The sequence below is a fragment of the Thunnus maccoyii genome, chromosome 15, assembly GCF_910596095.1.
Source record: "Thunnus maccoyii chromosome 15, fThuMac1.1, whole genome shotgun sequence".
Classification (NCBI taxonomy): Eukaryota; Metazoa; Chordata; class Actinopteri; order Scombriformes; family Scombridae; genus Thunnus; species Thunnus maccoyii.
In genome coordinates this window covers 14,014,135-14,026,966 of record NC_056547.1, presented here as the reverse complement: position 1 = coordinate 14,026,966, position 12,832 = coordinate 14,014,135, and the positions used below count along the sequence as shown (strand labels likewise).

General features: G+C 37.7%; 1 protein-coding gene across 1 annotated transcript; it reads left to right on the top strand.

Annotated features, from left to right (window-relative positions):
• Nucleotides 1-4,680: 4,680 nt before the first annotated feature.
• On the top strand, nt 4,681-12,795 carry LOC121913021 (procathepsin L-like). The gene is made up of 8 exons (XM_042435638.1): nt 4,681-5,090; nt 6,107-6,226; nt 6,336-6,458; nt 9,002-9,154; nt 10,720-10,944; nt 11,288-11,453; nt 12,368-12,473; nt 12,565-12,795. The coding sequence occupies exons 2-8, from the start codon at nt 6,107-6,109 to the stop codon at nt 12,662-12,664; spliced, it is 993 nt and encodes a 330-aa protein (XP_042291572.1). The 5' UTR covers nt 4,681-5,090; the 3' UTR covers nt 12,665-12,795.
• The last annotated feature ends 37 nt before the right edge of the window (nt 12,796-12,832 follow it).

The window sequence follows — 12,832 nt, the reverse complement described above, 5'->3', positions numbered from 1 at the left end:
TTTTCAGGAGGTAATTTTGTCTCAGCACACTTAAATTAATATGCAGTTGGGGAATACTGTATAGTCTGACTGATGGTGATGACAACAGCTCCCCAGAGCAGTGAATGATGGAGGCTAACTCCTCCTGAACTCCTCTGAGAGCACACATGCCAGAGTGAAAATAGTGTACAAAGGTGAAATCGCAGTCATTTTCTTTGGCTCGACAGCTTCAAGAGCTCAAATACTGAGGATGGTAATACATAAGGTGCAGAATTACAGTGATCTTAGAGAGAGAGCAAAGAAAAATAAAGTACTGCAACTCACCGTCTCTTCAGTCTGGAGGGCTTGTCATCGTAATCGCTCCGTTTTCACAATTTTGTGGTGCATTTGCAAATAATGTCTCTTTCTCTGAGATTGTCTGTGGATAAACTGTAGATACAAGTAGAGAGAATTTGAAAAGAACAAAGAACATTGTTTGGTTTCACAGATCTTCCTCAAAAATACATCCAAATGAAACCTGCAATCTGAGAGAAACACACAGATGTATTAGGGCAAGAAAGCTTCATTCTGAAACGTTCAGCTCCGGAGGAAGTGTGATGCTGCAGCTCCGTTTCCCTGTTGCCTTGCTGTCCTCATGGCAACAAAAACCTGGCTCTGGGATGTGCGGGTGCTCAGCGCATGCTGGGGGATTATATGCACTCGCTCTTGGACTGCATCCAACAAACTGCACTGGATGACAGTAGGCAGGCACAGGTCAGCCAAATGTAGAGATTTTAGGATCAACACCAGATGGGAATGAATCTAATAATGACACTTAGATATTAAGGAATACCTGCTCAGCTTTCTGGTCTGTTAGAGCCAACTAATTAAGACAAAGACAGCTGTACTATATGTGCATTTGTTTCCTATTCGGTTTGTAAATTCTGAACCTGTATGAAGTGTAGTCGAACCTGTCATGTGTATAAATAGTATCATAGTATTTTTACTCAGTATTATTAAGCAACAAAACCTCAAGCCCAACCTCTCTTTTAGTATTACATCCTAATGTGTCCTCTCTTAATTCTGTCTTGACTTAAAGGACGGGTTCACAATTTTTCAAGTCTATCTTAAAACATCAGTCAGGAGCCCAAATGAACATTGAGACAGGTTTTGCTCACTGTAATCGTTCCTCCTGTCCATACTGACCATTAGAAGATCTTCTCCAAACGCACTTTCAATGTAAATGATGGGGGACAAAATTTACAGTCCTCGTTTTGAGAAGAAAATATTTAAAAGTTATCCTGAAGATAATGTGAGGCTTCAGCAGTCTGAGTTAGTCAAATAAAGTGGATATCTTCCACAGTTACATTCTTTTTAGTAAATATTTCCCTCTTTGTGTCTTAACAGACAGTGTTTTCCTGTTCTGCTGCAGTGGAAGGATCATAACAAAAATCACTAAAACGACACTAAGTTTGAAAGGTATTGACTTGAATTAACTAATTTGAACTGCGGAAGCCACATATTAGCATCAAATAAACTTTTAAATACATTTTTGCACAGAAAGAGGACTGTGGATTTTGTCCCCCATCACTTATATTGAAGGGATTTCTTAACGGCCAGTATGAACAGGAGGAATGATTACAGTAAGAAAAACATCTGACTGTTATTTTAAGACACACTTGAAAATTTGTGAACCCATCCTTTAAGTTACAGACACTAATTAATGAAAATGTCCTGAAACAAGGGTAGCATTGATAATAGGTGCAATTACTAAATCTTACCTCATTGGCAAACATTTTAAGAAAAGAAAAAATAACTACACAGAAGCATTTTGTAGAGTAATAATCATATAACCCTGATGTCTTGATGGTGTAGTGTACTGAGTAATAAACAGGCTAATTTCTCTTTAAATAATCTTTTTTAATGAACATCAACACGGCAAGACAGTAAACGCACTCAACTTCACTTTCTTGGGGTTCACATCAGACTCTGAACTCTGCTGTTACACTAAAAAATGTCCATTCACAGCAGCAGCAGGTAGGAACTAAAATTACCCTGAAGTGAGGGGACAAGAATGGGCAACTTAAATATTACATGTTGTAAATTATAATAATAGTACCCATGGAGTAGGCAGTAACATTTTCTCTCATGCAGTAGGCAGTAACATTTTCTCTCATGCATTTAGATTTTAATGACTCTTGGACAAGAAAAATGGTTTGACTTTCTTTTCTATCTGCTCAGTGGTTGAATGTCACCTCACATCTCTAAAAGACTTGAATAACTGACTGTGAGCCTCAAAAATTTAATGGCTGAAAATTCAAAGATTTTATATTTTTAAAAAAAAGCAATCAGATGTCTTGAGCAGCTTCCCTGCTCAGCTGCAGGCTTACGTGGCGTGTTGACACAATAGGTGCGTGATCACCACAGAAGAAGAACTGGTGCTGAGTCAGTCAACAGCTTACCATCTGGTACCTTTGGGAACCTGCGTTCATCAGCGAATCTCTGTCCAAACCCGGATTCAGGGAGGGAAAAGATCAGTGATGAAAGCCAATTACAGCCAAAGTTCAAAATTATATAATATCCTCCCGCCTTCTTTGTTTTTCCATCACATTGTTTCGTCATCACTCTTCCCTGTAGCGGTGACACCTGTGATGTTTCTGGGTAATTCTACAAGCCACGTAGCATCAGCACCACTAGTTATTCAGCATGAAAAAAGTATATAATAATAGCACATATTGAGCAAGGAAAGGCTTTTTTTGTGATGTACTTATATCTTCATGGACATGAATATAATATCTGGCATTTGTCATTTACATTTTGTTAAAAGATGATACACTATTGTCACAACACTGTTGTTCTTTCTCTCTGTCTGTCCTGAAAGAGGCGTCTCTTCTCTGTTGCTCTTCCTGACGTTTCTCCCTTTTTTTACCCATTAAAGTGTAAATCTGTGATTTGTGAATTTGGGCTCCATGAATGAATTTAACTTGACTTGAATACACCAATAAACATATATTGATCTTTCTCCCGTCTTCTTAAAGGTACAGTGTGTAGAATTTAGTGGCATCTAGCAAAACAGACTTGGCAGAAATGGAATTAAGTATTTTATGAATTAATTAATGAATTAATTAGTGTATAATCACCTGAAAATAAAAATCCTTGTGTTGAATGAGCCCTATATGTCTACATAGGGAGTGGAGTTGGATACCGAACCAAAAATGGCACCTATTCCGTCCAATAAGAATTGCACAACTGGCGCTTACAACAAAAGAGTTTCTAGCTACCAGGTTTGGCCTTGCCCCGCAAGTTTCCTCTCGGCCCATAGACTTTACATTGTGGCGACGTCACAGATTTTTAAATCACTTTGCTCGACTCCAGGAAAGTTTTACAAATATAAAACCTTCATGGATTGAAAATTCATAATAGAAAGAGTCGTAATTGACATTGTTTGCATTTTGTGGTGTCCTGACAACAGTTTTACAGATGTCTCTTTTATAATGGGGGGATTTTTCGCTGCAATACCGCAAGTGACTACTGGGAAAAATTGGCTGGAAAGTTGGAAGGCTGAGTGGCGACGCCCTATCCAGCTCTTATAATACATCCATGAATACTTAATAATCCATTCCACACATCCATATTTTACCGCCATGTTTCTACAGTAACCCAGAACAGACAAACCAAACATTGGCTCTAGAGAGGGCCTTTCGCGTTTTTCATGGCCACCGTAGATCATCCTACACACTTGAAAGGGGAGGGTGAGGGGTATTCAGTTGGTTGCAATCTGCAATCTCACCACTAGATGCCACTACATCCTACACACTGGTCCTTTAAGTGGAAATGTGTATAGCATGCTGTCCATTTATTGAACCAAGATTGACTCTAAACTAGTTGTGTTGTCACAAATCATGCTTGTAGGCACAAACCTTCAACTCAGACTTTCCATGAGGTCAGAGAAACTTTCCCCCTTCAGCAGATGAATGTGAAAACAGACTCTGCACATACATCATTCTGCACAGTGAAGCGCAAACATTCAACTGAAGGAACAAGAAGAAAAACATATTTTTGAGTGGAGGGAGGCTTTAATATTATACATATACAATTGTATACTTATTAATAAGTTGCATATGATGGGGTTGCTGCAATTTCTCTTTTTGTTGTTGTTTATTTGTGTGTTTTACAGTATACTGTGTTAAAATATGCACACACAGTAAATGCAAGGCACTGGGGAAGAGGTTCACACCAAAGAAGAAGGACGTGGTGTGTTTTAACTGAAAGGTTCTCACCACAACAACCTCTCACACAAACAGGAAATTTTGAGAAAGTATTCACAAGAACGCATGTATTACAGCAACACATGTTAGAAAAGAGAAAGCCAGTCGAGCACCAAGACACATCCCCCTCCGCCCCCTCCATGCAGCTCAAACAAACAAACAAACAAACAAACAACTGGGTCATACCCCGAGCAATCCCTACCACAAAAACACAAGCATATAGCACATCATCAACATCCACCAGCTGTCTGATTATAAAAGGATTTGACAATGTGACGCTGCTGTTTCACAGAAAGGTCAAACTAACTGCTGCTGTCATTACAAATTCAGTCTGACACTGTTAAATCAGCATCATTAGCTGTAAAAATGTGGATTGTGTTTGATCTCAGCCCGTGTGTCTTCTGTTCAGTCTAACCAGGTGCAATGTCAAATACAACTCAAATACAACTGTGTTTCGGTCCTGTCTTATCTGGTTTTGAATAATAAAAGGAAGGAAAACTCAACTAGGACGTAGTGAGATTTAGTCTCTATGAATCAGCATCTGCTCAATTTGTCACCAAACTTTTCCATCCACAGCATTTTTGTCACGTCATTTACTGAAAAGCTGTCTCACTCAGGTTTTTGTTTCTATTTCTCCTGCATCGTCTAACTATCGTCATGTCCACCTCTCATACTGGAAGGGTATTTCGGGCCACTGAAGCTGGTTGTAAATTAGATTCACATGACAAGCCACATAGAAAAAAAAACTGTTTGCATGAGGAAACTCTACTTCCTCTTTTAAGTGTGAAGATCCTCCGGTGTGTTAAGAACAGCTGCACTTTCTTCTCAGGGATAAAATAACTTTGCTGATTATACGGCAACAAGGTAAACGCAAGCTATTTCTTCTTCTCTGTAGTAAATGCATTTAATTTTGTTAGGTTGGTATTCTGTGTGTCGAGGTCCAGTGATTGAGTTTAGGACGATATGGTGTGATTCAACACGTGGGAGAAAGAGAGAAGGAAAGATTTGTTGAGATCAGTGCTCAGAGATAACAGTAAAACAGGTGTGAACTTCTCCTTCTTGAGATGATGAAATCTTACAGTGTTAGACAGATAAAAGATAAAAGCCTTAAAACGATCATGATTGTCAGTGCATAAAAAACAGTTCTGCACTGACAAACATGATCGTGTTTAATCTTGCAGTGCTGTGTACCATGTTGTGGTTTTAGACTTAGCCGAAGCTGATCAGCTGTTGATACAGGGACTGATGCTATCAACCCGGGGGAGTTTACATTCTAAAATTAAAAAAGAAAAACGTGGTTGATGTTTTATAGGCTTACTCAAGCAATTCTTTAGACATGATATCATTAAATTTGAATAGTTTTAGGCCAATAAAATGGATTCAATATCTCCAGAACTGAATTTTATTCCTGACAGGCTTTAAAAACAGCATTTAAAGCATCATGCTGGGAAATATAATTAACAGAAAATATGGTTGAATAGTTGAACAAAAATGCAAACTACTAAAAAACATAGTTAAGACTTTATTTTCAGCATCTGTTCAAACTTTTCTAGGTAAAGGGGAACTCATGACCTCACTTTTTCTAAAATCCTGGCCACAGCCCTGATTGTACAATCTATGAAATGTTTTCAAAAATAATATAAATTTCCCAGAATCCAAGGTGATATCAACAAAACCCACAAATATTAAGTTAGGTTTCACAAAAGAAAAAGAAAAGCAGAAAATCTTCACAATTGAGAAGCTGGAACTAGAAAATGTTTGGTATATACACTTGTAAAATGACTGAAAATCTGCCAAACAACTAATAGGTTAGTCAATTAATTAAGAATATAATAGGGGTCATGTTTCCTCATTTAATGTGACTGTTTTTACTTCTGCAGATGCACATTCTTTGTGCAGTGTTGCTTTTGGCCTCTCTGGTCCACAGCCACTCATCGTTTGCTTTAAATAAAGTGTGGGAAGAGTGGAAAATCAAACATCACAAGGTTTATGCTAATCAGGTAGGACTGTGAAAACTTTCATTTCACTCTTCCATCATATGCACAGACACACACACACATACAAGCACCCCAGATGCCTCAGATCAAGCAGTCTTTGTTTTCGTTTCAGACTGAGATCATCTTCAGGAGAACAGTGTGGGAGAAGAACATGAAACTAGTGCTGAGACACAACCAGGAGGCCTCAGCAGGAAAGCACAGCTTCACGCTGGGAATGAACCACCTGGCTGACATGGTAGGATTGTTCTCCAACATCAGTCTGAGTCTCCTGCTGAGAAACAGAGACATGTGGAGCACACAGACCTGTTTTACACCTTCATCTGGAGTATCAGTCATTATGAAACCGCACTGAATTTTCTTAAAACATGATGTCGGTTTAGACATGCAGATAATTTGCTTATTATCACTTAATCATTACTAAAATGAATCCAATATAGTAATAAGAGTAACTGAAAAAAAATGATGTAGAAGGCTCATTCAAATGCTTATTTGTTTGTGTCACATTACAATTGATTAATAATAATCCAGCAAGGTTCCTCTGCTATGTTCAAGTGGGTGTGCAGTGACGAATTTACAAGAGCAAACCTCAAACCAGGGCAGCCAAGTAGGTCAGAAAGAAAACAAGGAATAATCAGTTTTTCTTATCCCTAGAAAGAGCGTCTTCTACTGGCTCCACGCTAATCTCTGCATTACTTATATCTCTTAGTGGAAGAAAGAACAACCCTTAATTTGCAATCTTATTGTGTTTTATCCACTATATCTTGAGCTTCAAGTTGAGCCTTCATTTGTTTGGTTTTGTTCTGTCATAAAAACAGCCTACACATGACACACTTTTCCAAATATTCACCAAGAAAACTAACAAACAAACAAAAACACATCTAACAGACTAGACTATTAGTATATGATCTGCATCATCTCTGAGCAACAAAGTCTTATTCTTTTCTCTTTGAATCTTCTGCTAATTACTCGACAATACATAAGTCTTTGGATTATTATTTATAGCATATATTCAGAGTTTTTTAATAAAATGGATAAAGCTGCAGTATTGCATGCTTTCCCACAACTCACAGTTTGCTAAAGTAGCCTTAAGCTATCAATAAAAGACCCCTTTGTGGTGATACAGGGGGAAAAAAGAGGGGAAACACCCCTCATCAAAAATTATTCAACAGAAGCAATCCTACAAACTGCAGAGCAAGAACTGGAGCAATCAGATCAAGATGATGCCACTATTTGGGACATAAATGTATCAGAGAGACCTCTGGTGGATACAAACTGCATGACAAACACTTTGGCACTGAACACCATTCCTCACTTTATCACCAATCTCTCCCAGAACCCGTTCAGACCCCGGTTTGACATCATAACCTAAAGTACATTTACACTCATTGACCTTTTGCTGGTACAAAATGGTTGTCACTCATGAACACTGTTAATCTGCGTTTAAACCTGCACCCCGTAGGCCTAATTTAAACCCTAACCGATAGAGCAGCTCTAATCTTCCTTTATATAATCTGATTTATTTAATCCAGTATAGGCTGGGCTTGTCTGGACAATCAGGACCATTATATGCTGATAGGCTGATAAAGGTCATAAAGTTGTATCCAAACATTTGTTTTTTCATCTGTTGCTAAAATACTTCCTTTATTCTGTTCATGAAAGTTCAGTTCTAGCATTTAAAGAAGCACAAACTTTCAAAGTGGAAAAAACAATTGAGTGATTGATCAAAAAAACATGATCTTTTAACTAACTAGTATCTGCTGATGTACAATAATTAAGCATTTTATGTACAAAACACAGTAAAAACAAATGTTAAATGGCTACTTCATAACAGATGAAAAAATGGTATAACATGCAGACACAATGCAATGAAAAGAAGAAGTGATACATGTAAATTACAGATTAAATGTCTGGTGTTTTGGTAGACATTATGTTTCAATATAGTTTCTTTGTTCAGGTCTGACTCATGTGTGTGAACGGGGATTTTGTGGGATAAAAAAGCTAGAAAAACTCAGTAGGAAGGGCATTTACAAAGCAAGGCTGGAAGGTACCAGAAAGATGAGGGTTTTTTTTTTTCTTAAGATCCTGAAGACAACAGGAAGCCCGAGCCGTGATTTTCAGATGGGCGTGACATGTCCGTGTTCACACGCTCTCTGCAGGACCCTGGCATCAACGCTTTTGGACTCCCTTCAGAAATCCTGAATGAAGAGTGTGTTACAGTTGCCTAGGAGACTAAATGTGAGGACGGTTTCACAGGGGTGTCATCATCACTAAAACTAAGGCGAGAGTCAAATCAAGACACAAGTGAGATGTTTGACCTCGTGTGGCATCATTATAGATAAAAAAAAGATGATGTTGATTTTGTGCTCTTCCTCCTGAAGGCAGAAGTTCAAACTAGATGAGAATCAGAGGAACTTGTGGTTGCTTTTATGATTGTTTGGTGTCACTAAAGCGAAATAAAAACATGTGCCAATGATTTGAGAATACCTGTACATTCAGTAAAAGCCTCCAGGAGACTTTGGACCTATAAATGGCTGCATGTCCGAAACAATAATTTGGAGAGAAACTTTCAGAGGAGGTATTTGAATTCAAGATGGACTCACTGAAACACTGACACGTATTTTATCATGTCGTCACACTGCTGTATATGTTATATACAGATGCATAATGGGTCCAAACTTAAGAAGAGTGCTGTTGTGCAGAGGTCATTACAGATGTTTAACAATGTAATACTTTCTTCATGTGTTTTTCATATATTTGCCAACTCTCCTCTCTATGAAGACAGCCGAGGAGGTCAATGAGAAGCTGAATGGCCTGAAGTTGGAGGAGCCTGTTGGTTCAAGAAATGACACCTTTAAGGACCTGAGTGGCTTAACATTACCTAAGAGGGTAGACTGGAGGGAGGAAGGCCTGGTTAGTCCCGTCCAAAACCAAGTAAGCACTGCTATCAGATCAGCTATTTATAAAAGAGGAAATGAGACAATCTAATGAATAAAAAGTGGAAAATTCTGACCCCGGATTTATGACGTTATATCTGCTGAGGCTTTACAAAAGAATGATTTTGTTGAAAAAAGTAAACAGATTAGTCTAACTTTGTTTTAATACACAAAATCAATGTATGAACTACTGAAGGGAGTTATGATAAAAGACATTTAGGCGCAGACAACAACGTAGCTGCATCCATTGAATCTAGACTACGTTTGGTTTTCATTAACAGATTTAAACTGATAATACAGTTCATAATGTTTTACAAAGAACAAAATTTAAGTCAGTTAGAAAGAATATTCAAAAATGTTTCTCCATTAATTTGCTGATATCAACTCTTCTTGCTCTATGTAGTTTTGTTTTGGTTTTGCTGCTGTCTCTCTGTCTGTTGTTCTTCTTTTCAGAGACTTTCTTGTCTGTTTCTGATCCTGAATTTCCTTCTTTTTTTATCTGGATTCACTGGGGTCAATGTCTGAGCTCTGAATGTAGTCGCCGTCATCACTGTGTCTGCTGCACAAGTTTTAACCTTAAACAGACACAAAGCCAGTTAGCAGCAGCAGCTAGCGGCTTGAATGTACCCCATATTCTTACATATTAATATTTTGGCTTTCATTTTTTAAGTAGTCAGAGTAACTTAAGTCACTAATAACATTAATTATTGCTTATAACTGTGCTACCTGTGTAAAAATCCGTAAAAAGTTCAGACCAGATAAAAATCTGACTTTTGTCTCAGTTGGTGTTTGTATCAGTCACTCATGATGATTTCAATAAAATCATCAATTTTGAAGTTTCAGAAACTTAAGATTGAGCAACATGTCATGATCTTTTCAGCTCCTTTGACCACAGCAGTGAGATCACATGGTAAACAGGCAGAACCTGATTGGTCCCCATTTTATATTCTGAGCACTGATTGGTGCTTTGCAGTTGGAACCTTATAGCACCAAATTTGAGCTTGATTTTTGAGATATAACTGTTTATTTTTTCAAAATTTAGGGCCAATAATGCATAAAACAAGAAATAAAGCAACACAAAATGTTAATAACTTGTTTAAGAATACAAACTAAAAATCACTGGGTCAGATTTGTACCCAGTCTGAGTTAATATAGCAACACAGTACTGAGTTAATGTTACCCAGAAAGCCACTCACGACGAGGGGTTGTTTTGACCCAGTTTTAGTGTTATTTTTAATTTTACTGTTGGGTTATTTAACCAAACTGAAGCTTGTTATAATCTGCTCTACTCTTTTGAAACTGACATGTCACAGTTTGTTATTGATTGTTAAAAACTTGTCTTTTGAATGTCACATGCACATTATTTTGTACAAGAATCAATACATCTGTGATAGTTTTTAGCTAAAGCTTATTGTGTGAAACACTGGGTCAAAATAACAGTTTGCTAAAGTTAAAGTTAACCCAAATGAACTGTTGCATGTTGTACTGTTGCATGACAAAAATGTTAGATATAACCTTAAAATTCCAGGGCCACAAAATAACAATAATGATCTATTTCATAAGGGATTATGTGGGTCATGCTGGGCCTTCAGTTCTATGGGAGCCCTCGAGGGCCAGATGAAGAAGCGGAGAGGTGTCCTCGTGCCCCTGAGCCCACAGAACCTGGTGGACTGCAGCACTTTTGATGGAAACCGAGGCTGCAGAGGAGGTTACATCTCTAAAGCCTTCAGCTACGTCATCCGCAACAAAGGCGTCGACTCAGAGAGCTTTTACCCTTACGAACACCAGGTCATCCTCAGCTCTTTCTTTCTTTCTGTCTGGTAGAGAGTATCATAAAGGTTTGGATACAGTATTTTCAGAATATCTGATAAGAAATTAGAAGACTTGGCTTGTTTATGCAATGTGTCATTTCATAAACACACATGAAGCTCTTTGTATGTAAGATCTATTTTAAGCTGAGGTGATAAAAGAATTTAAATTTGCATATTAGCCTACAGTAATATTTATACTGTACATATGCAGTGTGATGAATAATGTACATTATACATATAATCTGCTGATTATTGTGATTTGATATATATTTCCAGTTTCATGAAATACTGAATTTAGTAAATGACTTTTCTACTTGTAGAATGGGAAATGTCGCTATTCTGTCGAGGGAAAAGCCGGCTACTGCTCAGACTTCCACATCCTTCCACGAGGAGATGAGATGACTCTGCAGGAGAAGGTGGCCACAGTGGGACCCATTTCTGTGGCCGTGAACGCCATGCTGCAATCTTTCCACCTCTACAAAGGAGGTGAGAGGAGGTGTTTTTGTTTTCAAAAAAATCCAGATTATTAAAATGTACATCTGTTATTTAGGGAAATGCATGACTTCCCTTTGCTTCAGTGTTTCCCGTTTATTTACAACTTCTATAAAGTGAGCGCCACCCTGTAGTTACAACATGTTTTGTTCTGTTGAAATATTGTTATCCTGCACTTTAACTGTTTACGAAACTACATGTTTTCTCAAGTTTCTAAAATCTAAACATGCTTAAGGCTTAACTACTGTGAGGGTGAAGGTTTTATATTCACTGTACAAAGTACACTTGTATTTTGAGTTTTATAGTGAATTGACACATTTCTACACATTTTCTGTCTTTATTTAAATGTTTGCAAAGTTATTCTTCATTGTTTTTTTGTTTTTTTTGCAAATTGGATGGATGTATGTAATATATGAGTTCATTGTATTTTATCTTATAGACTGAAAGCTGTAGTAAACAAAAAATCAGCACAGGTGCAGTGTGTAAGATTTAGTGGCATCTAGCAGAATAGACTTGGCAGAAATTGAAAAAAATATTCATAAGTGTGTTTTAATTAGTGTATAATCCCATGAAAAGGTTCTCCTACACAGTTGGAAGCAGAGGGGTGGGGGGAGGGGTATTCAGTTGTTTGCAATCTGCAACCTCACCACTAGATGTCACTAAATCTTACAAACTGGTCCTTAAACTGGATGAACTCTAAATTAAATGTAGTCCTATGAAGCTACAGTCCCATGCACTCATCATTAAGAACTACAGAAGGAAATAATGATTTTGCAAGATAAGTGTTAGACATCAGCAAGCAGCAGTAAAGCCACTGTGAAGCTAAAGGGGGATCTCTGCCATTTTATAGCTTTACATTTCATTTTCTCAGCCACTGTAACACTTTATTAACATTCAGCGTCTTTCAGGTTTATACGACGAACCCAGCTGTAACCCAAGGTTCATAAATCACGCAGTACTGGTTGTTGGCTACGGTACAGACAATGGACAAGACTTCTGGCTGGTGAAAAACAGGTACATTCAGAGTTCACCTGTAAAATGTGTTACATCATTGAAAAGAAATGTGTGACTTCTAGTGTGTGACTGAGTGTGTTTGTGGATCCAGTTGGGGAACCGAGTGGGGAGAAGAAGGCTTCATTCGAATCGCCAGGAACAAGAATAATCTCTGTGGCATTGCCACCTTTGCTGTCTACCCTACACTGTGAACATGTGACCAGTCACCTGAATCATCTCTCAGCAGAGTTTAAGTTATTTTATTTAATATCTGAGATTAGATGTTTGTTTGTTTTCATCATTAAGTACATTGTAGATATTGTGCAGAAAGGCTGCAATATGTTCAACAATACAATACAATAAACAATATTTAAATCACT